The sequence below is a fragment of the Sminthopsis crassicaudata genome, chromosome 2 (assembly GCF_048593235.1).
Source record: "Sminthopsis crassicaudata isolate SCR6 chromosome 2, ASM4859323v1, whole genome shotgun sequence".
Taxonomy (NCBI): domain Eukaryota; kingdom Metazoa; phylum Chordata; class Mammalia; order Dasyuromorphia; family Dasyuridae; genus Sminthopsis; species Sminthopsis crassicaudata.
The window spans coordinates 79,597,677-79,623,092 of record NC_133618.1 but is presented as its reverse complement, the minus strand read 5'-3'; the positions used below and the strand labels follow the sequence as shown (position 1 = coordinate 79,623,092).

Sequence of the window (25,416 nt, the reverse complement as noted above, 5' to 3'; positions counted from 1 at the left end):
GAATGGGGAGAGACCAATAAGTAGGCTATTGAAATGGTCCAGACATGAGGTGATACCAACCTGCACCAGGGTGGTGAAAATATCATAGGAGATAAGGGGGTACATACAAGTGATGCTATGAAGGCAACAGATTGGATGAAAGACAGAAGGGGGTGAGAGTGAGGAGTCAAGAATGACACCTTAGTTTCAGACCTAAAGAACTAGGAAAATAGTGCCGCCCCAAAGTGTGTGATAGGAAAGCATGGAAAGGGGAAGAATCTAAAAGGAAAGATAATGAGTTCGGGTCTTGAACAAATTGAGTTTAAGATGTTGATGAGATATACCGTAAAAGCTATTAGAGATGGGAGTTCACCAACAAGATTAGGGCTAGGTAAATAGATTTGAGAGACATCAATATCAAGATAATTTAAATCAAGCTGATGAGATTACTGACTGTAATAGTATGGAAAAGAAAGGCCAGAACTAAGCCTTGAGGGACGTTCATAGTTCATATCCAACAAAGGAAACTGAAAAGGAACGGGTAGAAACTGAGAAGAAATAGGAAGAGGAAAATCAAGAGAGAGTAGTATCCTTAAAACTTAGAGAAAGAGTAATAAAAAGAGAGTGATCAACACTGTCAAGGATGAGGTTTGAGGAATAGCTACTAGATTTGACAATTAAAAAATCATTGATAACTTTGGAGAAAGCACTTTCTATTGAATAATGAATCTGGAAGTCAGACTGTAGAGAGTTAAGAAGAGAGTAAGAGGAGAAGACATGGAAGTACCTTTTCAAATTGTCTTTTTCAAGATGTTTAGCCACAAAAGGCAGAAGAGCAATGGAGCAATGGGATAATATTTAACAGGAATAGATTCAAGTGAGTGCTTTTCAAGTAAAGGGGCAACATAAGCATGTTTAGAGGCAGTAGAGAAGCAACCAGTCGACTCGAGAGTAGGGATGATAGAGAGGGCAATCTGCTAAAAAAGATGGGATTGAATGTGTTCACTTTGAAGACTTAGTCTTAGTAAGGAAAAGCCTTTTCTTGTGAGGTGAGGGTCAAGGACGAGATAGTGGCAGAAAGCATCTAAGTGACAGGAGAGTAAAGGAAGAGGACAGTTGTGTTAATGAGTTAGTTGGAATGTAAAAGTCATAAATTTGTGTAACGATTCTGGATAATCCAATATGTTGTATTATTATTATCAATTTTATCAGCTCAATTTAATGATTTTTTTTTCCATTTTCAGCAGCACATGTATGAGAGCAAAGTGATAGTGAGAGATTCAAAGCTGACCTAACTTAGCAAGGAAAGATCAGCAATATGATAAGGGATTAAGGAACTCAAAAGGATGCTATAGGGTTGAACTGGTTCATCAAAGGATCAAATTAGGGAGAAAAAGAATATAGCTAGTTCAGGAATGATTGCCTGGGAGAGAACTGAGAGGTTGAAGAATTAGAGGTCATATTGTGGACAAAGAACAGGATTTGTATGAAAAAAAGAGTCAATGCTTTAATGTACTATTTTCTATAGTAAGCTATATCTTTGTAGTCTCCAAATTAAGTGGGAGGGTATAGCAAACATAAGATCCCAGTCATTCTTAATTTTTTTGATATTAAAAAAATTGGTTTTGACTTAGCCTTCATTGACCCTCCATTAAATTATATCTTATACATATGTTAAAATTGTATAATATTCCTTAGTCACTATAATCAAAAAAGAACTTTCTCATTAGTCCTATGTCCAAAGAAACACGCAAACTAATGTTTACCAAAAATGTTCAGCTCTGACATGGAAGATTCCAGTGCAGAATCCAAAGGGAAAGATTGCCTGTAAATGATGAGATAAATTATATTGACCAGAATATATCAAGCCTCAAATTACTATAGAATCTTCTTGAGAAAATTGATGAGTATTCAAAAGGAATTGTTTTACAAGTCTATTTTAGGGGAGAAGGTAGATGAAAAAGGTCAGTTACTCAAATTATGACATGTAAATGGTTGGAGAAGTCAATTGAGCTTGTTTATTAGTGTATTTATCTTGGTCAAGCACTACAAGTAGATTGAGCAAAATGAAGAGAATAGCCTAGATTGTATTTTTTTAAATTGTGTACCATTTTCAGTGAGCTAGCTAGCAGTGACCTGCCCATTTCCCAACTCTTCTGTTTTCAGGGCTTTGTTTGTTTGGGGGGGTGAGAGGGAATTGTTGAGGCAATTGGGATTAAGTGGCTTGCCCAGGGTCACACCATTATCAAGTATTAAGTATCTATGGCTGGATTTGAACTCAGATCCTCCTGATTGTAGGGTCAGGGCTTTTATCCACTGTGCTATCTAGCTGCTCCCTTAATCCATGTTTTAACTGTCTTCTTCTGGTAATGCTATTTGGTAGCAAATTATAGAACACTATACTTCCAAGAATCAAAATTATAACCAAAGGACCATGGGGAGGTGTCTAGTGGACTTAACTGAGCTACAGAATGGCACTAAAGATGAACTGTGTATGTAAGAAGTAACAAACAGCATCTTTTAACAATTATGTGAACAGGAGCAGCTAGTTGGCATAGTAGATAGAGCACCAGCCCTGAAGTCAGGAGGACCTGAGTTCAAATGTGGCTCAGACACTTAATACTTCCTAGCTGTGTGACCCTGGGCAAGTCACTTAACCCCAATTGTCTCAGGGGGGGGGGGGAAGAATTTTGTGAGCAAAAAGGGAATTTTACCCAAAGCAAGGCATAAGCAAGGCATCTATTGATACCAACAAAGTGTTAAATACCTCTTTTTGATAGGAAATGGAAAAACTTACAGAGGAATGTATGAATGAATTTTGTTATGGATCATTGAGAGAGTAGTCTTATTAATGAAATCCTAGATCCATTGAAATATTTGAAGTATTAAATTCAATTATTCCATTTATTATATTGTTTTATAATTAGTATTACTATAACATCTAATTATTATTATTCTGTCACTTGAGAATCTATATTTCCACAATTAAGCTATAGTTCTTAAGGCTGTAATTTAATTTTCTATAACTAAAGGCTCAAATTTATAAGGTAAAATTTTTTAAAAATTCTTCTTTCCATACTCAGGTGTATTGTAGAAGCAGAAAACCTAGAAGAAAGAGTAGCTGTGGTGAGCCGAATAATTGAGATTCTTCAAGTCTTTCAAGAACTGAACAACTTTAATGGTGTACTTGAGGTTGTCAGTGCCATGAATTCATCACCTGTTTATAGACTGGACCACACATTTGAGGTACATTTTTAGAAAACATTTTTATCAATTCTAAAAATCATATTTTTACTTTTAAAGTGCATTTATCTAACTTTCACTGGTGGATTCAAAATATAATCTTAAATTATCTTAATCTGGTTGGTTGTTTGATTGGTTGTTGTCCTTCATTCTCAGAAAGGAACAAAATAATATCGCTGTATTGGGGTCAATGTACAGTGTGCCCAACTGGCTGATTAGACCAATAACAAGTTTGAAGGACTCTACCATAAATCAGGCACAAATTGTCCACTTGAACATCTGGATTAAAGATGTGTCTATATTTGTGCATCTCACATTTCTTTAAAGCTGTTACTACTTCACTTCTTCACTTAAAGTACACCACCATCTTTGATGTAGGCACTCCATGCTGCGTAGTCCTTTCCCAATGTCTCCTATGTCACACAATCACTATGCAAGCATTATCTCAAAATTATTGATGGGGAAATTCTAAGAAAGTAAACAATGGAAAAGGGATTAGAATGCAAGTAGTTTGGATTGTCAATACCATGCATTTACCTTTACCTTTCAGCTAAACCTTACACTTATGCATTATCTTCTATTAGATGGTGTGGTCTTTGAAGGCATGTTGTGTTTTTCTATTTGTAGTCCTGGTTCTTAGACGTCCTTGGCATATACTAGGTGCCTAATAAATGCTTTTTTATCCATTAATTTATTCATTTTTTTACAGTTTAGTGTGGCAGGGAGGAGAATGGTACCTAAGGCTATGAAACAGCTTTATGAAAAATTATATGCCTTGGATCAAATTGTTGTTGTATATATGCATTCCCAGGGTAATACTGGTACACCAACACTAATTTCATGAGATGTTAAATATGTTGGTTTTTATTTTGCACACTCTTTGGTTACAACAACAGTATGTATTTGTTTTTATGTATTTTTTGCAAATTTTATAAATTCATAAATATTTGTTTTCTTTTAGCAAATTCCAAGTCGCCAAAAGAAAATTCTAGAGGAAGCTCATGAACTGAGTGAAGATCACTATAAAAAATATCTGGCAAAACTCAGGTCTATTAATCCACCATGTGTGCCTTTCTTTGGTAAGTACTATTTATATTTTTACTTGAATAGTCAATATGTTTTTGGACAAAGTAGTTATTTTTGAAACAAGTGATAGACATGTAGGAAATAGAGGAATGTATTTAAGGCCTTATTTTGTTTAAAGTGTTTGTGTGTGTGTGTGTGTGTGTGTGTGTGTGTGTGTGTGTGTGTGTGTGTGTGTGTGTGTATAAACAAATTTGTTCTCTGTTTTATCTTATATATTCATTCTTCTTCTGGTCTCTTTTTATTAATATGTGTATATCTCTTTAAAAACTATGATACTCCTGCTTCCTAATTTTCCAAAATAGTAATTTTTTTTTTTTTACCTTAACTTGTATAATTTGTTTTGGCCATCTGGCACAATGGAAGTTGACTTGAATTTAGTTTAAGAGAACCTGAGTTCAACTCTCAGCTGTCACTTATAAATTCTGTGATTTTGGGTTAATTAGTTAATCTCACTGAGCCCCTATTTCATCTCCATTATGAGGGGTTTTAAACCAGATGACCTCCTAAGATCTCCTTACTCTGAAAATCTATCATCTGACTTTACCACAGTAAACATCACTCTTACTTTCAAAACTCCTATCTCAAGCACTAGCGACAGCCTTTTTTTTTTTTTTTTTAAAGGCCTTTATTGATATCTTCTGTACCTTACTTCATTTTCAAATTCCTTTTTGATCTCTTCCATGGCCTCAGGATAATTTTTTTTCCCTTGGAGGTTTTGGATGTAGGAGCTTTGACTTTGTTAATCTTCTTCTGAGTGTGTATTTTGATTTTTCTTGTCACCATAGTAATTTTCTATGGTCAAAACCTTTTTTCCTGTTTGCTCATTTTCTCAGCCTATTACTTAACTTTTAACTCTGTCAAAGTTGGACTCTGTTTCCAGGTGAAGGGTGTACTGTCTCAAGCTTCAGGGATTTTGTGCAGCTGTTTTCAGAGATACTTCTAGAGACCTGTAAGTTTTTAGTTCTTCCAAAGTATTATAATCTGAGAGATGTGTTCACTGGTCTGTGAGTGACTACAAGCACTCTTTTCTGCCCTGTCCCACTGAGTCTGCAAGTTCTAGTGTGCTAGGACTCCTCCTTGCCCTGAGATTACAATTTAAGATTGCGACCCAGATTCCGAGTATGAGTAAAGCAACAGAGTCCTGCCTTGATGCTAGCAAAGAGAACCCTGTAAACTCCTTCCTGTTATTTGACCCTTACCATCTATGGGGTGAGACCTCTGGAAGCAGCTATTGTTGATTCATTAGCTTCCAAGTCCCATTCCTGGTGTTCTGGCATGACTTGTGCTGGTCTATGTTCCATTCTCACTTGGTACAACAGATCTTTTCTGCTGACTAAGTTTTCTTGGGCTGAAAAATAACTTCGCTCCCACTTTTTATGAGTTCTGATGCCAGAATTTGTTTAGTCACTACTTAAAAGTATTTAGAGAGATTTGGAAGAAAACTCAGGCAAGTCCCTACCTTTACTTTGCCATTTTCAGTTCTGCTTCTATTGATGTCTTCTTTTTCTTAAATCATCATAGTTATGTCAGGATCTTTTTTTTTTTTCCCACAGAGAAAAAAAATCAACATAGTTGGTTGATACATTGAAAAAGTCCAAAAATATGTGTAATATTTGTGGAGCTCTACAAAGGATTAAGTTAGGGGTGACTTCTCATATTATTTCATTCAAATCATGCTTGACTTGATTGTTTTGTCACATTCACTTTCAATTTTTTTTTTGGTGCATAGTTATTATTTTCATTTACACTGATATACACTCTTCCCATGCTTCTTTGTATTCATCACACACATTATTTCTTATAGCACAAAGTGATAATCCATTTCATTCATTTACCAGATTTTGTTTAGCCATTAAATTGATGAGTATCTCCTTTCCAGTTCTTTGCCTTAGAAGTGCTGCTATAAATAACTTGTTATATGTGAGACTCTATTCTTATCAATGGCTTCCTTGGAGTATAAGCCCATTAATGAACTTGATCAAAAGATATGAACATCTTAGTCATTTTATTTGCATAATTCCAAATTTCTTTCTAAAATGCTTTCGCCATTGCACAGCTCCTCCAACAATATATTTGTCTTCTTATTATTCTACTACATTGAGGACTGCCATTTTTGTCATCCTAACCAATTTCTAGAGGATGATGAGGTTAAACCTCAGGATTGTTTTGATTTCCATTTCTCTTATTAGTGATTTAGAACAGTCTTTCAACTTGGTTATAAATACTTTGCAATTACTTTTTTAACAATAAATAATTTTGTTCATATCAAATTATTTTTTTTATTAATGGCTATGTCAATGACTATTTGATAATCAAATAACAATAATCCTTTCTAGCACATCTTGACTCCCTCTTAGTATTTGACAGTTTTGAATATCTCCTCCTCTTTCAAATTTTTCCCTACTTAACTTCCCTGACACCAAGATGTCCTGATTTTTTTCCCTATATCTCTGGATGTTCTTTTCCTTTCTCCTTCATTTCAGCTTAGCACCCACATTTTCTGGTTAGACATCTCTACCTGGATGACCTCATATGTCTCAAACTCATTTTGTCTTAAACTGAATTTATTACATCTCAAAAACCAATTCTCCATCTAGACTTTAATATCTATGAAAGATATTACCATTCTCCCTCTCAATCCAACAATCCCTAATCCTCTTCATTATTTTTTCATAATTCTTCCAAGTTTATTCCTCTTTCTTTTCATTCCTACTGTTCGTCTAGACTTTGATCACCACATAATTAAACTGTGGTAGTGATATCAATGTTCCCTTCTCAAATATTCCTACCTAGGATGCTAGCATGTAGGATAGACTATCTGGATTTATTTGAGCATTTGACTGTGCTTATATATCTCTGACTGACAGTTATGGGGGAAGAGACTGCTCTACATGCACAGATGAAGTCCCCCTTCCCTTCAGGATCTTTATAATAAGCCACAATCCTTGTCTACCCTCATGGAAGTTGTATACATAGGTCTTCCCTTTTAAAATAGGCTTAGACTTTAGATTACTCTTGTTTCTTTTGACAAAATCACTATTACAGTTAAAAAATGTAATAGTTTTTGATGTGAAAAAATTGTTTGGCTAACTGACATTTGGCATAACTGATGATACACTGACAAATGTGAACTTGCTATTCTACTGCATACTTCATTTTATAAGATTTAGATCTGTCTGCAAAGAAGCTTATTTAAATCTTTTTTTTGGGGGGGGTGATTATCATTTCAGTTCTTCAATCAAAAAGCATTTGTTAAATGCCTCCTATGTACCAGGCACTATGCTAAGCTAGGGATATAAAGAAGGTCAAAATATAGTCTTTGTCTTTGAAGAAAGTCAGTGGGGAATAGGAAAGACAACATATGCAAGCAAGTATGTTCAGGATAAATGGGAGATATACAAGAGAACAAAGGTGATAAAATAAAGGTGGACCTGGATTGTCCTCCTATAGAAGATGGAATTTTAGCAAATTTTAAGGAAACTGGGAGACAGGTGAAGAAAGAGAACACTCCAGGAATGCGTAGAGCATGGAGGTCAAGGCTAATGAAAATGCCTGTAGTCAGTAAATGGAGTGTTTTGTTAAAGACACTGAATGACCGACTGTAAAGTATGGAGGATGGTGTAGGAATGCTTAAGGTATAAGAAGATTGGCAGGCAAAGGGAATTCAACTATGAAGGACTTTGAAGGTCAGATAGATCCTAAGAACTAAAAGGAAGCTATTGAAGTTTTTTTAGTAGGGAGATGACATAGACCTGTGCTTTAGTGGCTCAAGCAAGGTAGGTTGGAAGTGGAAGGAAGAGAGACTGCAGGTAGGTACACCTAATAGCAGGCTCTTATGATGGTCCTGGCTTGAGGCGACGAGGGCCCACACTAGAGACCTGCAGTATCAGAGGGGAGAAGAGGGCATTTGAGAGATGGTATAAAGAAAATGACAAGCATTGAAAATTGGGAAGTTTGTAAGGGAGTAAAGAGCCCAAGTTCTGTTTTAGATATATTGAGTTTAAGATGTTTAAAGGACATGATTTCACAAATTGGATTTAAGTTGATTATTGTTCTTTCATGGCAACATGTGATTTTTTCCTTAGCCTAGAATATTTTTGTTATACTACTATTTCTCAGAATGCTATCTCTTCCAGTGTTCTTTTCCAGTATTCTTACCTCAACTTTCTAACCCTACACATCACTTTTTAACTGGCATATTTTCTTTTACATTCTATTCCATACTCTAAATATTGTATAGTATGTATGAAATATGTTCCTACCCATACCTAGACCTGTTAGATTATAAGTATGGGCAAGGACTATTACTGAATTACTCTATCTTCCTCCAATCTAGTACAGTATTTTGTTATTAGTAACTAACATCATTGTTATTTATGATATGTTTAGTAATGGTGGAATGGTACCAGAAAAAGTATAATTTTATCTGATTTTTTTCCTGAAATATTTCATTATATCTTTTAGGGATTTATTTGACAAATATCTTGAAAACAGAAGAAGGCAATCCTGAGGTTTTGAAAAGACATGGAAAAGAACTCATAAACTTTAGCAAAAGAAGAAAAGTTGCAGAAATAACAGGAGAGATACAGCAATACCAAAATCAACCATATTGTTTGCGAGTAGAATCTGATATCAAAGTAAGTTAATTTATTCGGAGATGAATATTTTTGGTTAAGTTTGGGAAGGGGAGAATGACTGCTGAATAATGTTTAGGCATTGTTTTAAATACTAGACAGTGTAGCAAAGCTTTTATTTTACTTTGTTGTTGCTTTACTTAATTGTATTGGAAGAAGCTAAATCATATTTATTTTTATAGCCACAACTCCAGAGTGATATGTGGAGTGTTGTATTCCGTTTTAAGTGTAATATCTTTAGAAAGGACACAATGATAATATAAAAGGGATCCAGAGAAAGGCAACAGATTAGTGAAGGCCCTTGAGTTCATCAGCTTTTTGAGGATCAATTGAAGGAATTAATAATTGTCTGTTACAAATAAGATTTGAAGGGCTACCATGTGGAAGATGAACTAGATTTTTTTTCTTGTTGGCCATGGAGGGCAAAGGTAGAGACAGTGAGTTGAAGCTTCAAGGATGTGAATTTAGATTTGTAAAGAAAAACTTCCTAACAGAGCTATATAAAAGTATAATGGGCTCCCTAGAGAGGGAATGGTTTCCCCTTCATTTGAGGTCTTAAAGCAAAACCTGACTAATTATTTGTTGGATATGAGAATTCTAGAGAGAATTCTCTTTCAAGTACACATTATATCAAACTGCCATTGAAATCCTTTATAATTCTGAAATTTTGTAACTCTATGATGAAAATTGATTTGTCAGCTTTTTATGGGAGTATTTTCTTTGGGGGAGAGGGGAATGCAGGATGCTAGAAAAATAAAACTTTTCTTCCAATTATTCAATACTCAGTCTTAAATTTAAAATACTTTCTTAAATTATTTTTGCAAATTTTAATAGTTCATGAAAAATCTAATAATACCCTTTCTTCATCTTTTTTATATTCCAGAGATTCTTTGAAAATTTGAATCCAATGGGAAATAGCATGGAAAAAGAATTCACAGATTATCTTTTCAACAAGTCACTGGAAATTGAACCAAGAAACCCTAAGCCTCTACCGAGATTTGTAAGCATGCAGATAAAAATCTACTTAGAATTCTAAACATTTTAAATAGTATTTCTCTGTATCGTATATAATGGCTGTGTTTTCATACAGATTAAATCAGGGCTTCTTAAATTTTTTTCCATTCACAATTCCTTTTCATCCCAGAAATTGTTGCATGACCTCAGGTATATAACTGTATAAAATCGGTATACAAATCAAACATTTACTAATGATAAATCATAATTTTGTAATCACCTACACTTAATTACAAGACTTCATATGGAAACACAAGCTGAAGATTAGATAGTAAAAAAGATCAATTTTTTTTAACTTTTTTTTTTTTAATTTATAGTTTTTATTTACCAGATATATGCATGGGTAATTTTTCAGCATTGACAATTGATAAACTTCTTGTTCCAATTTTTCCCCTCCTTCTCCCCACCCCGATGGCAGGTTGACCAATACATGTTAAATATGTTAAAGTATAAATTAAATACAATATATGTATACATGTCCAAATAGTTATTTTGCTGAACAAAAAGAATCTGACTTTGAAATAGTGTACAATTAGCCTGTGAAGGAAATCAAACATGCAGATGGACAAAATTAGAGGGATTGGGAATTCTATGTAGTGGTTCAGAGTCATTTCCCAGAGTACTTTCACTGGGTATAGCTGGTTCAGTTCATTACTGCTCTATTGGAATTGATTTGGTTCATCTCATTGTTGAAGATGTCCACATCCATCAGAATTGATCATCATATAGTATTGTTGTTAAAGTATACAACGATCTCTTGGCCCTGCTCATTTCACTCAGCATAAGTTCATGTAAGTCTCTCCAGGCCTTTCTGAAATTATCCTGTTGGTCATTTCTTACAGAACAATATTCCATAATATTCATATACCACAATTTAAAGAAAGATCAATTTGGCAGAAATAACAGGTGTTACTATTGAAAATGTGACAGGCAGGTCTTTTCACACATTTATGGGACTATTCCCATTGTTCTGGGCAAAGATTAATTTGACAGACAAATCATCAAAGTAACAGATTCACTGAATTGTATCTTTTTTAAAAGTAATAGTCTTTTATTTTTCAAAATACATGCAAAATTTGGAACTATGCCCAAAAGGCTATCAAACTATATATGTATATACATACCCTTTGATCCAGCAGTGTCTCTACTGATTTTTATTCCACAGAGATCATAAAAAAGCTAAAAGGACCTACATGTGCAAAAAATGTTTATAGAAGCCCTTTTTGTAGTAGGAAGGAACTGGAAACTGAATGGATACGCATCAGATGGAGAATGGTTGAAGAAGTTTTGATATATGAATGTAATGGAAAATTATTGTTCCATAAGAAATGTGGAGCAGGCTGATTTCAGAGAGGCCTGGAGAGACTTCCATGAACTGATGCTAAGTGAAATGAGTAGAATCCAGAGATCATTGTATACAGCAACAGCAAGATTATATGATGATTAATTCTGATGGACTTGGCTCTTTTCAGCAGTGAGGTGATTCAGGGCAGTTCCAATAATCTTGTGATGGAGAGAGTCAGCTGCATTCAGAGAGAGGACTATGGAGGCTGAAGATGGATCACAACATAATATTTTCACTAGACAGCAAGTGATCCAATATAGATTAAACATGTACAATTTTTGTGAACGTAGTTCCACATTTATCATTCCGCTCAAGAAAAAATTAGATCAAAAGGGGAAAAATATGAGAAAGAAAAAAACATAAACAAACAACAACAACATAGGTAAAAATACTATGCTATGATCCACATTCAGTCTCCAGACTGAATTTATGTACTATAGGTAGACCTTAATTTATCCATACACACCCTAAAACTACTATTTTTAAAAAAACTTTCTGACATCATTTGTAATAAAACTGGCATAAAATGTTCCCATTTTCTCCAGGGTATTATTTCTGTGACTTAACCTTTCCATCCTTCATCCCTGGTCTCTCATTACCAATCCAAAATATGTGATTTAACTTGCAGAGACTTTCAAACCAGTTCTCATTCTACTTTGCTATTGAATTAGGATGTTTTTACAAGTTGTTTATTTAGATATTTGTAGTGCTTTATTAAAGTAACATGTTTGTTTTTGATGGGTCTGCAGCCAAAAAAATATAGTTATCCCCTCAAGTCTCCTGGTGTTCGTCCATCAAACCCAAGACCAGGTACCATGAGACACCCCACGCCACTGCAGCAGGAGCCAAGGAAGATCAGTTACAGCCGCATCCCTGAAAGTGAAACAGAAAGTGCAGCATCAGCACCTAATTCTCCACGGACCCCGTTAACACCTCCTCCAGCTTCTGGTGCTTCCAGTACCACTGATGTGGGCAGCGTGTTTGATTCTGAGCACTCAAGCCCTTTTCACTCAAGTAGGTGCTAAAACGACAAATTCTTTAAAGTCTTTAAAAACATTACTCATTGGTGATAAACTTTCTTTTGTAGTGAAAAAAGCTTAAGAAACTCTAGCTGATATTTATGTTATCCTTTAAGATGTTCAAAGTGTTTTACAAATTATTATTTTTAATATGGTATAAATAAGCATATCTCACAGTTTATTCAACATCTATTTGCTAACTGAAGATATTTGGAGAGGCCATCTTACCTACCTAGAATATAGTATTTCCTATGATAACTCCCAAAAAATTTCTTAGAGGTTTTCGAATCTCTATCTAAAATTCTTCAATGACCATGTATCAATCTTTCTGTGGGAAAATGTATTCTCAGATTCCAGTTTTAGACTGGACTAGCTTAAGATATGCTGAAACTGAATAGTGACTCATTTCTTAATCCTTCCCCCCTTTTAACTATTAGCAAAATTTAATTTTTTTTGTCCATCCTACAGTTCCAAAGTGATTCAGTCATACTTCACTTCATGTCACTGAACCACTTAATGACATTAGATGGAATATGCCAAGTAATGTCACTTTCCTATCAGTCAATTCTAGTAGCATAGATGTTCTAGTGAAGATCTATGTGACTGACATTTCAAACTTAAGTACAGTGAAATTGCAGTTTAATAAAAACAAAAGAATCATCTAAGAGCTTTGTAAAAATTATCACTGTAATGAGATTTGGCCTTTCCTGATAAATTGTGCAGCAATCTGGCAGTTTAAATCACATTACATAATTTGATTGTTTTTAATGTTCCTTTGGAAAAACTACTTTACAGCCAGAAGAAAAACATAAGATTCCTTTTATATACATATATATATGTGTGTGTGTGTGTATATATATATATATATATATATATATATATATATTCAGTTTAGTTTAAATAAACTCAGAAAAGTGAGCTCTCTTTATTTTTATTGCTATAATTATAAAGCCTTTACACTACAAATAATATTTTTGGGAGGTAAGATTTTGAATAACAAATTTTTTTCTTTCCCCTCTCCAAGACAGCAAGCAATCTGATATACACTAAATATGTGCAATCTTTTTAAACATACTTCCATATCTGTCATATTGTTCAAGAAAAATCAAACCAAAAGAGGAAAAAAATCATAAGTAAAAGTAAACAAACAAAAATGGTGAAAATACTATGCTTCAATCCACATTCAGTCTCCATAGTTCTCTTTCTGGATGCAAATGGAATTTTCTAACCCAAGTTTATTAGAATTGTCTCGAATCATTGCATTGCTGAAAAGAACTAAGTCCATCACAGTTGATCATTATATAATATTGCTGTTGCTGTATACAATGTTCTCCTAGTTCTGCACACTTCATTCAGCCTTTCTGAAATCAACCGTGTTCATCATTTCTTATAAAACAATTCTATTATATTCATATACTATAACTTATTCAGCCATTCTCCCCGATGGATGGGCATCTACTCAATTTTCAGTTTCTTAGCACTACAAAACATGCTACAGACATTTTTGTATATGTGGTTCCTTTTCCCTCATTTATGATCAAAGAGTATATACAATTTATAACTCTTTGGGCATATTTTCAAGTTGCTCATCAGAGGATTAGTTCACAACTCCAACAACAATTAGTGTTCCATTTTCCACATCCCCGTCAATATTTATCATTTCTCTTTTCCCATCATCTAAGCCAATATGAGAGGTATGCAGTTTTAGTGCCAACTATGTGCAAACAATGTTAGTTGTCATGTAGAGTACAAGTGTTCATATATAGTTCTTCCCTGAGAGGAGTTTTATGTTTTCTTCAGAGGTACACTTAGACGCATACTTGAAAGAGTAAATCATTAGCAGAACTGAAGTAGACCACAAAGGAGAGGAGAAGAGAGGAGTTATTTGTTCAGGAAGGAGAATGACACAATGAAAGTGGTGTTGGAGGAACAATAATCTGGTAGTGGTTTGTAATGGCAACTTTAAAAAATGGGAGAAAAGCAGAACTTTTTTTTTTTTTTAACTTTTATCTCTGCTGTGAAAGTTGAGCTTTCAGAAATCATTAAAATCCACAAATGTTTTTTGACAGGATTACTAAATCATGGGAATACTACATGCAGAGAATATCTAGATTTCTACAAATCATTTGACAAAGTCTCTTATGTGAAAAAAAATTTGTTGCTGACAAGGAGAGATCTGGACTGTATAATAATACAGTTATATGGATTTGGAGCCGGTTAAAAAAATTAGTATGCTGGGGGCAGCTAGGTGGTGCAGTGGATAGAGCACCATCCCTGAAGTCAGGAGGACCTGAGTTCAAATTTGATCTCAGACATTTAACACTTCCTAGCTGTCTGACCCTGGGAAACTCACTTAACCCCAATTGCCTCAGCAAAAAAAAAAAAAAAAAAAAAAAAAAAAAAAATTAATTAATAATAATAATATAGTGTTAAAGTATAGTCTTAAAGATAAATTATCAATTTGGAAGGGAGGTCCTCTAGCAGTTGTAGAGAACTTTAATGTAGAGTGGCCCAAAAGTTAAATAGACTCCTTTCAAGATAATGATGGGGCAGATAAAAGGCACAATGGATAGAGTCCCTGAATTCAGGAGTACTCATCTTTCTGAGTTCAACTTTGGGCTCAGACACTTCCTAGTAAATGACCCTAGGCATGTCAAGTCCTGTTTGCTTCCTCATTATAAAATGAACTGGAGAAGGAAATGGCAAAACACTTCACTATTTTTACCAAGAAAACCTCAAATGGGATCCCAAAGAGTCACACACAACAGTGAAATGACTGAATGACAAATGGTATTCACCTTTAGTGATAATCTTCAAAGTTTAGGGATGATGTAGAAAAGATTATTCTTCAGACTTAGGTTAATCTCTGGGACTCATTCCATCTCTGATATTATGTGACTTGAACTCAGAGAAGTGTTAAAAGCTGCATTTATAATTTTAGAAATTACTTATGTGGAAGTTAAATATGAAGATCTGTAATTGAAATATAATTGTTACTGTATCTTAGAGCTCTTTTCTACTTTTGGTATAATCCATATCATCCAAAGTAGTAAGTTCCTAAAATATATAATTGTCTGCATTGTTAGGGGCATATTATATTGTGTGGTAACTCATTTTGCTTCTAGGGATTATTATTTAAATGTATAGCCTAGTTTCGTGTTATACATTTTTACGTTTTTTTAAAGTTGTAGATATAGTATATTGAATATTATTTTGTCATTTGCTTTTCATTTTAGAAATATGCTCTTATAGAGAAAAAAAAATATTGGCCCAACTACCATTTATGTCAAAGATCATTCTGCCTTTATCTATAGGGTTTGAATGTTTTTAATTCCCTCACCCCTGAGGGGGGAAGAAGGAGGGAAATAACAGACTTATTTTGAATTTTGTTCAATCAATAGTTTCATTGGCATGATTGTTTCCTTTACTGATGCAAAGAACAACCTTTTTCTCATGTGATTTTTCTCCATTTTCCCTTAAGTCCTCCAAAGAAGCTCAGGGTTCTAAAGGTCTTGCTTTTGTTCCTGTAACATGTCAGGGAGTGCCATTGTATCACTTAAGGTTTTTCTGACTAGATGGTTAACCTGTCTACATTGTTGGTCATGTACTTCCTCATCATGGTTTTTTCTCTTATTTTCTAGAGCTATCATGCATTTTCATTCCCCCCTCAGATTCTTTGTGATTTTAGTGTTTCAAGAATCTGTGTAATTACAATGCCATGCACAGTGCCATCTTGGGGTTTAGAGCCTGTTTAGAGAATCTCATCCTCATTCTTCTGTTTGCATTTTTCAAAAGACACCCTTCAGGAAGAGTATTCAAGGATGTATTTTTTTCCCCAAAGAATCAGATATTTCCTTAAATAAAACACACACACACACACACACAGGATCTTGTATTTTCTATACCTCTTATGTCCATTTTGGGATCATAAAGATGAGGTCTATATTGAAAATTGTCTACATAAGCATGTCTCTTACATGATTATATTTTCTTTGAGGAAACCCTACTTACGTGTATAATCTATTATCATAAAACATTTTCCTGCTTTTTTCAAAGGGTCATGAGGAAGTTTGTTTTTGTTATATGTGATTATATTTACACAGTCTTCCATCACTCTACAAAATGCCTGTAGTCAATCCAAGGTACTTTGGTTCCTATCTCTCACTACTTCAGTAAGTCTGAGGCAGTTTATGACTAATTTCAGCCCCTTTTTTATGACTAGTTTTCATCAATTAAAAATTCTCTCTATAACATTAATGCCTTTGTATTTCCCCTATAGAATCTTATTTAAACAAGTCAGGTTGGAACTCTCGTGATTCCACAGCCTTCTCCCTTAATATCTTATCTGGTTTTTGTCTTGACCTTTGCCCAAATCAGACAAGTGACCTGGCTACAAATAAAGGATTCTGAAATCACTAATCACTCAATTTCTCTCTATTAAGATGACTTGAGTTTCATATTTCTTTTTTAAATGACTTCATTTGTTGCTCAGTATGTCCATGCCTTCTTGAAGATATTTTTCATAATTTCAACATAGTATGTGCCTTCTTTCCCTATTTTCACATTGAAAATTATGAGGAATTAAGGTATAAGTTCACTTATTTTAGAAATTTTTATTGTCTTTTTTAGAATTTCTCTAAATTCTCTACAATGAACATTATTAGTACTATAATTTTCATGCTTATTGTGAATGGATGAGTACATGTCCCAAGAAAAGATATCTATTTTCTGAATAGACTGTTTCATTTGTCTTCAAGCCATCATTCAATTTAGCAATATTTTGGTTTCATTCCAGTGCCTCCTATCTAGTAAAGTGCTCCGTGTGCTGGCAAAATTCTTAGGTTGGGAAAACAGTATCATCTTTGTACCTACTTCAAAAGAATAGTTTTTAAAATTAAAACTTGTAGTCCTTGAGCATCTTGAAGGGGAAAATCATTGAAATGAGAAGAAATGCATCAGCATACATTTAAGAGTATGCAGTTGAGCTGAAAAGAATTTCAAAAGGAAAGCCTATGGAAACACTCATCTTTATAAACTCAGGTTATTACTTTAAAAAAAATTGGAATTAATACAAGTAAATATTGGAGTTCAGATAATGAAATGACTAAAATCAAGATAATACAAAACAATCCAATTGTTTCAGTAATGTTAACAATTAATTCAAATCACCCTATGTATATATAGTCAATTGCTTCATTGTTTTAAACCAAAAAAAAAAACCAAATCTCACCATCTTTTAAAGATCCATTCAGCCAAAGCTTTAAAAATTGACTTGAGAATTTTCAGGGTTCTAATTATGGTGCTATCAAGATGCCATGAGATTTCTACTAATGAATTTCTTATTTTCTTACTCAATTTTTCCTTGAGTTTGGTAGCAGGGGTACCTGGCTTAGAGAATCCTTTAAGTGAAGCCTTCCCCTGTTTGTTTGCCCTTGATCATAAATTGTTTACTTCAATATTACTATTATTTATATGAAAATTTCATTTTAGAAGCACTATATTAAAGGAATACATTAAATATATTACTTTTATTTGTAAAGTATAGAATTTTCAATTGGATTTTTTATATTCTCAGGGAAAAAAAGTCACTAACACTCATCATTAACTCTGTTTTAAGTCTTTATCTAATTTTATAGAAAGTAACGAAAGCCCATATTTATGTGACTTTTAAAGCCAAACTTAAAAGATTGTTCAGTAGGATCACAATCACATATGATTTAAAGGGTAAATCTAAACATTCAATTTTTGCAAATTGCATGATAATGGTTACGAACAAAAATAAGAATATAGAGTTCCTTTGGAGATTTGCTTTTTTTCCTCCAAAGATTGAAGCATGACTTCATGACTATATCCCTATAATGGCTGTGAATAGTTTACACTAAGTGTTTCATTTTCCTTTAGCCCATTGGCAGGATAAAGGATTTTTTTACCTTAATCCTGGATACATTTCATATAAGTGACTATGACATCAAAATGTTAATATATTGGCTCAGCTTTGTCCCTTTTTTATTCCTTTTTTTTTTTTTTTTTTTTTTGCTGAGGCAATTGGGGTTAAGTGACTTGCCCAGGGTCACACAGCTAGACAGTTAAGTGTCTGAGGTCTGATTTGAACTCAGGTCCTCCTGACTTAAGAGCTGGTGCTCTATCCACTGCACGATCTAGCTACCCCTCCTTTTTTTTATTCCTAAGAAAACAATGTTTAACATTTTGGATACATATGTTTGTACTTTGGTCTAATGTTACATTATTTAAAATGAGCAATAATGATAGAATTTTTGACAAATTTCAGCAAAAAAAAAAAAATCTCGTTTTTTTTGTTTCCTTTCACAGGCAGCGATACCATCTTTATCCAAGTTACACTGCCCCATGGCCCAAGTTAGTATATCTGGTTTAAGTCTCACCTATAATACTTGCTATGGCTTTAGAACTCAAACCAAATATAACTTTTCCTGCTCAAACTTTCCTTGGGTCTGGCAGCAGTGGTACCTGACTTACAACATCTTTTAAGTGAGGCCTTCCCCTATTCTTTTATCTTTGATCATAGATAATTTTCTTCAATATTACTATCATTCCTATGAAAACTTCATCTTAAAAGAAAAATCTTAAAGGGACATATTAAATGTAGTTACTTTTATTTGTAAAGTACAGACTTTTCAAAGAATTTGTGTACTCTACTTTGAAGGGGAAAAAAAGATGACTAAAAGTCATTCATCACTAATTAAACCAAATAGTGCCAAGGTAAGGTAACAAAGTCTAGTCATAAAATCACTCCCTAGAACTGGGTTATAACTCCAAACGTACCATTTAAATACCTGGGTTTTAATGTTTGCATATTTTAGTTTCTCTTTTATTAAAATGTGAAACTGACAACGACCCTTACTTCATCCCCAAATTATAATGAAGATAAAGAAGATAATATGAAAATGCCTTTTAAAATAAAGACATATTTTACAAGGGATGAAATTAAGGTCCCTGAGACATTTTCAAAAGTCTCTTAGAAAATAAATACTTCTAGACTCTCTGTAGAATCCATATTCTATCTATCTTTAAAAAACATTTTAATTTATTTTAAGAAAAACTTAAATCTGTATTTATTTGTAATTTTTTTTCATGTTTTAGGTAAAAAACATTTAAAATTGCAATTCCTAAATTATAATCACTACAAAAGTTCCATGCCACTTTTAATTTTTATTTTAAGATAACTAACACATCAATAAATCAGCTAATATAAAAATTAAATGTATGTAGACTTTCTCCAGACTCTGAAAAGGAGTTTAAAGATTATCTAGTCTCATATCTTAATTTTGCAGCCAGGAAAATTGAGACCCAGGAGAGATTGTGACATGGGCAAAATTACACACATAGATACCTATATTAAATTGTGTGGCTTAATAAGTCAAGTCTTAGTTTAAAAAAATATATTAAATTTGATGGTTTGTAAGAAAACATAAATTGATCAAATGTAGCCATCAATATTAAATGTTTAACTTTGAATACTAGAATACTAACAATATGATTGCTTATGGAAAATCACGAAATTTTTATGGTGAGAGAAGGACTATGGAAATTATCTAATTAAACCTGTTAGTCTGAAAATAAACTAACATTCTCAGTTTATTTTGGCTCATACAACCTGTGGAAGTGCCCAAATAAGAAACCAATGAACACAAATTCAGTGTTCATCTCCCTTTATCACTCTGCTTTTCTCCTCAAGTATCTATTTACTTGACTCATAATTTTAGCCAATCTGATTCTTATTAAAAGTTTTTTTATTTTTTTTTTTAATCTCAATTCACCAAATTTTGTTTTGTTTTGTTTTTTTATCTAACTACTTTTTGGTGTAATTGATGTTTTTGTTATTTGAGAATGACCCAGAGATTATTCTAAAACTAAAAGTAATCATACAAAGTGATAGATTGCACTTAAATATTTGTACAATGCTTTACACATTTGTATAATGCTTTACATTATGATATAGGTCCGACAGATATTCATTACCCCATTTTGCATACAGTCAGTTAGCAAGCATTTGTTAAACTCTAGATCTGTCAGTACAAAGATAAAAGTAAACATCTCATCATCAGGAACCAAGAGATGTCAAATGACTTGCCTGTGGTCATAGATAATAATATGACAGCTGAATTTGAACCCATATCTTTCTTATTTCAAAAATTCTCACTTGCCATGACCTCATTCATCTGTCATTTCCACAGAAATCTTAATCTTAATATGAGGATTAGAGTATAAGTCTTCCCCTAATCTGGAGAGAAAGAAACATTTTTCAGAATATAGGGAAAATATGTCTTCTTTATATCCAAAATTATCACACTTTTATAACTAGCTCTTAAATTCCATAACATTTATTTGAAAACCTTGGTAGGAAGGATTCAGGACCATGTCCTGAGGTTAGCAAAAAGCTGCCAGGAGCACAGCAGTGTCACTGCCTTAGGACGTGGAGAAGAAACCCAAGGGCCACCAGAATCACCTGGCCGGGGCTATAGCAGGCTTTCCCAGCCTGTCTGATCCAAAAGTCTGAGACTCAATTGAATGGCTGTGGAAATGCTCTTTGTTCATGAGGCAGATATAGAACAGGTTATTTTTCTTAAAGCTGTGCTGAGAAATTTTTGCATGTTTAATAGCAATGTGCTTAAAAAGTAAGTGAAATTGGGTGATAGATTTTTTGTGCTGCTTTCTAAAGATCCATATCTTGGTACTTCTGTGAATTTGCATTCATAAACATGAGCATAAGCAATTTCTTCTAAAAGCAATTGTGTTTAAATGCCCAACAGGATCTGCTTCAGTATCCTCAATAAATTTAACCAAGAGTATTGATGAAATGCCCATCCCCCCACCGGTGCCCCCAAGAAGAAGACCAGAATCCGCTCCAGCAGAATCTTCTCCCTCAAAGGTAAACATGCAGCCACGTGCTACTGGGGGAAATGGGTGGCTTCCATTGCAATAAGTTGCTTTGGTTGTGGGGAGGGAGGTTTCAGGGTCTAATTTCTTTAGTGCGACAAGAATTCCCTCACTGATGTAGCTCACTGAAACCTGTGGAGCTGGTTCTCATGAAGTGGCCAAGTCCCTTACCCATGACCTACAACACGTCAGAAACGCATCTTGACTCCAGGTCTTTCTAACTCCAAGACTAATAGCATACCACTTGCTGTGTGCTCGCTAAAGCTTACTCACATTGATAACTTAATTAATGGATGCAATAACCTTAGTCAGATCTCCCCCCTCTCCAGTCTATCCTCCACACAATTGCCAAGCTGATATTCCTAAAATTCAGATATGACTGTAATACCTCAAGAAGCTTTAGTGGTTCCCTGTTTTCTGTAGGATAAAATATAAAATCATTTGGCATTTAAATTTCTTCCCAACCGAGTTTCAACCTGTCTTTCTGTGCCGATTTCACTTTTCCTGCCCCTCAAAGGAGCTCTGTTCCAGAGCCAAAATATTGTACTTGCTAATTTCCTGAACACAACATTCTCTCTCCACGTGAATGCTATTCTCCCTTCCAGATTTGACTTATGTGCCACGACACCTTTCCTAACACTCCTTGTGAGACAGACCCTTTCCTGCGCCCCATACAACCCCGTATTTACTCGTGTGGGTGTGTATGTGTTTGTCCCTTTGTTCATTCATTTGTTTGTGTCCAACCAGTGACATCAGGTCACTGCAAGGACCATTGGCTACTATTGTGCACAATATGATTAAATGCTTAAATGAGTTAATGAAAACAAGAAACAGTGAAGAGTGATTCATTTTCTTCTGACAGTGGCTCTTTGATATTAACTCAGTCCTCCAATAAGTCCTATACTCTAAGCCAACCACCAAAGAGAATACCATAGCTCAACTCCATTAAATAGAAATGCTTTTTGCCCTATTAAGTTGTAAAAACAAAACAAAACAAAAAACTGATATCTGATGAAAAGGAAATATTATTATAATAATGGGATCTTATTATACTGTTACTTCTCTGAATCTCTAAATAGTGAATATAAAATGGGCTTTGAATTAACAATGTTTTTCATTGAATTTAGACTATCTTTATTTTGATGTTCTTTCAGTGTTTCATTGCATTATCATATTTTCTTCATGTAACATTCATGATGTATATAGCATTGCATTCTTGATGATTATATAAATACATTATTAATAAGTTTCTGTTTTATTTCTTGCATGTTAGATTATGCCCAAACATTTGGATAGTCCTCCAGCAATTCCTCCTCGGCAACCCACATCAAAAGTGTATTCACCACGTTACTCCGAGCGGACCTCGATCTCTGATCCTCCAGAAAGCCCTCCCCTTTTACCACCACGAGAACCTGTGAGGACACCTGATGTTTTCTCCAGCTCACCACTACATCTCCAGCCACCCCCTTTGGGCAAAAAAAGTGAACATGGCAATACTTTTTTCCCAAACAGCCCCTCCCCTTTTACCCCACCACCTCCTCAAACACCTTCTCCTCACGGCACAAGGAGGCATCTACCATCACCACCATTAACACAAGATGTGGACCTTCATTCCATCCCTGGGCCACCTGTTCCTCCACGGCAAAGCACTTCTCAACACATCCCAAAACTTCCTCCAAAAACTTACAAAAGGGAACACACACACCCTTCCATGCATAGAGATGGACCACCTTTGTTGGAGAATGCCCATTCCTCCTGAGTACTCTTGTGCTGGGATAAACGTTTTCCTGGCTCAAAGTCCATTGCTGGCAATGGATGCACTGAACCTGCCAGCACTGAGGAGTTTAAACATATACTCCAAACACTAAATACTCTACTTTAAAATGCAGTATCCAGTGAATCGTAAGCCTGATATGTAGTATAAAAAGAATTGGATATTCCTGTTTGGAATGCGGAAAAACGGATGTTGAGTAATTGGACAATTGATTGCACCTAGCAATGGGATAAAGGGACTTTTCTAGCCAACAGGCAGGAGTTGTGTTTGTGTATTGGTTTTTATCAACAAAGGGACAGAAAGTGTAGTCTGGTGTCCAGCAGGCCCATATGGTAACAGTTTTTGTAACTCAAACATTATGCACTTTTTTTTTTTAAATCTTAAACAGGGATCTTTTTATCCTTCTTCATTTTTCTTTGCTTTGTTCTCCCTATTTTAGAATATGTTCTTGAAAACCATTAAGAGGACTGTGAGGAAGATCTGTGGTACCTAACCTTGTGTAGAACAAGGCAAGAGCACTGTGCTGCAGTCCTGTTTACAGATTCTAAGGGAGAGTCAGTAACGACGGTGGATTTATGTTTTCCACCAGTGTGTCCTTTATGCACTCATTGGTGCTTATCTGAACATAAGAGTACTCATGATTTTCATTAGTGCTGACAGTATTCTTGCTAACCATCTTCAGAACAGCAACACTACCACCACCCCAATATGCACTTAAAACCAGGTCCAATTGCACTGCAGCTGAGTAGCAAAGTCTTGCTATTTTTTTTCCTGTCAACAGAATTGAAACCAAGTAAAATATACTGTAGACCATATGGGTAGTTTTGCTCTTTTTAAAAAGTGTACAATTAATGGGAACTTTTCCAAACTGTAAATATCTGATTGTATCCCCAAGAGCAGAAGAGCAAAAAAGAAGTGACAGAAGCAACCAAATCTCCACTGACAAAAGTTTCAAGCCTACACATTTTCTGAGGGGACAGAGATAGAGTACCAGGGCAGGCATTTCCTACTGTGAACTTCATGGTGCTATGAAGTCAGCAGTTTGGACTCAAAAGCCTGGTGTTTTTAACAAGAATTTTTCTCCAGCAAGATGATAACTAATCCCCACTTTGCCAAAGCAACATTAGAATGCAACAATCCAACATGAACTAGGAACTATATTTGATGTACAGTACTTTGTACCTTCTGATTGTTATTTTTCACTTTAGGGCCACTTGTAAGTGCAATAATTGGGGAGGACACATGTTCAGTGATGCTACAGATGGTTAGAATGACGTTCCTCATTGGCTGGACTCCTTACCAATAACCTTTTTCTGATAGAATAAGAAATTTGGCAGTCTTTGGAATAAATAAGGGATAATTTATATTGCAAAAAGGTGTATTTGTGTTTCTAGAATCAACTGTTGGGATGCTAAACCTAAATCACCATATTTATTGACTCTCCCTCATACAGTGATTAGTGTGGGTACCTAGGCTTCACCAAAGAGGTACTTTTTTTTCTCTCTTTTAAAGAATAATTATAGTGCCAGTCCATAAAGGATTTTTTTTTTGTTATTTTATTTTGGTTTTGGTTTTTGTTGTGTTGTTTTTGTTGGGCTTTTTGTTAGTTGTTTTATTTTGCCAGAAAGCATAATCGGTTATTAATTGCCTTCTTCATGCAAGGAACAATGAAAGTCTTATGTCATTAAATGACAGTGGAAATGAAAAAAATAATGCTATTGTCAATTAAATATGCTACTCACTTTTAGGAGACTGTTAATCTACGCTAGTTTGTCACCTCCCCCACCCCCCTCAAGGTTTACTGATAATCCATTTCATGGCTCATAGCTGTACTGCTTTTAATGAAGCCATGGAAATGCAGGCACTCAATGTGAAAAGGAACACTTGCTGGGCCTCAGTGACAAGTGTCATGTTTGATTAACAGCTGAGTAATCAGCATCTCAAGATTACCTTGCAGTTGCTTCGATCATGTGTATATAATGAATGTTGCATAAATATACTTGGCAGGTTCATTTTAATTTAATTGAAATAAAGATGCAGATATTTCATTTGGCTGTCATACATTAAATTATTATATTGACAATTACTTCTTATTTCTCTCTGTTGGAAAGCAAAACACTAAAAGCAGCTAAAAGCACATGTGGTACACCTTTGTTTCTAATTCAGGATGTCTGTTCTTAATGGTTAAAAAAAAAAAAAAGAAAAGCTATTGAAAGAGAAGCTAGAGTTTGGCACGTGAAGAAAAGTTTGGTTGAAATAAGATGATTGTAACTTTTAAGGGGAACTTTGTTAGTAAGTTTTAACACTTTCCAGGCACCATGTATGCAGTTTGTTAAAGTTAGTCTTAAACATTCTACCTTTCTTAAGGTCTTTTGATATATCAAGACTATACAAAACAACATCTAC

At 34.4% G+C, this 25,416-nt stretch overlaps 1 protein-coding gene across 2 annotated transcripts in view; it reads left to right on the top strand.

Moving 5' to 3' along the window:
• Positions 1-25,215, top strand: part of SOS1 (SOS Ras/Rac guanine nucleotide exchange factor 1) — a 174,137-nt gene extending 148,922 nt beyond the window's left edge. The window contains exons 16-23 of one of the 2 annotated variants that reach the window (XM_074286643.1): positions 3,063-3,225; positions 4,184-4,301; positions 8,773-8,945; positions 9,826-9,942; positions 12,051-12,315; positions 18,651-18,695; positions 21,110-21,228; positions 22,510-25,215. In XM_074286643.1, the coding sequence (XP_074142744.1) occupies positions 3,063-3,225; positions 4,184-4,301; positions 8,773-8,945; positions 9,826-9,942; positions 12,051-12,315; positions 18,651-18,695; positions 21,110-21,228; positions 22,510-22,995 (1,486 nt within the window). In that variant the 3' untranslated portion in view covers positions 22,996-25,215. The remainder of the gene's footprint in view (positions 1-3,062; positions 3,226-4,183; positions 4,302-8,772; positions 8,946-9,825; positions 9,943-12,050; positions 12,316-18,650; positions 18,696-21,109; positions 21,229-22,509) is intronic. The other variant, XM_074286644.1, reaches the window with a different exon arrangement.
• The last annotated feature ends 201 nt before the right edge of the window (positions 25,216-25,416 follow it).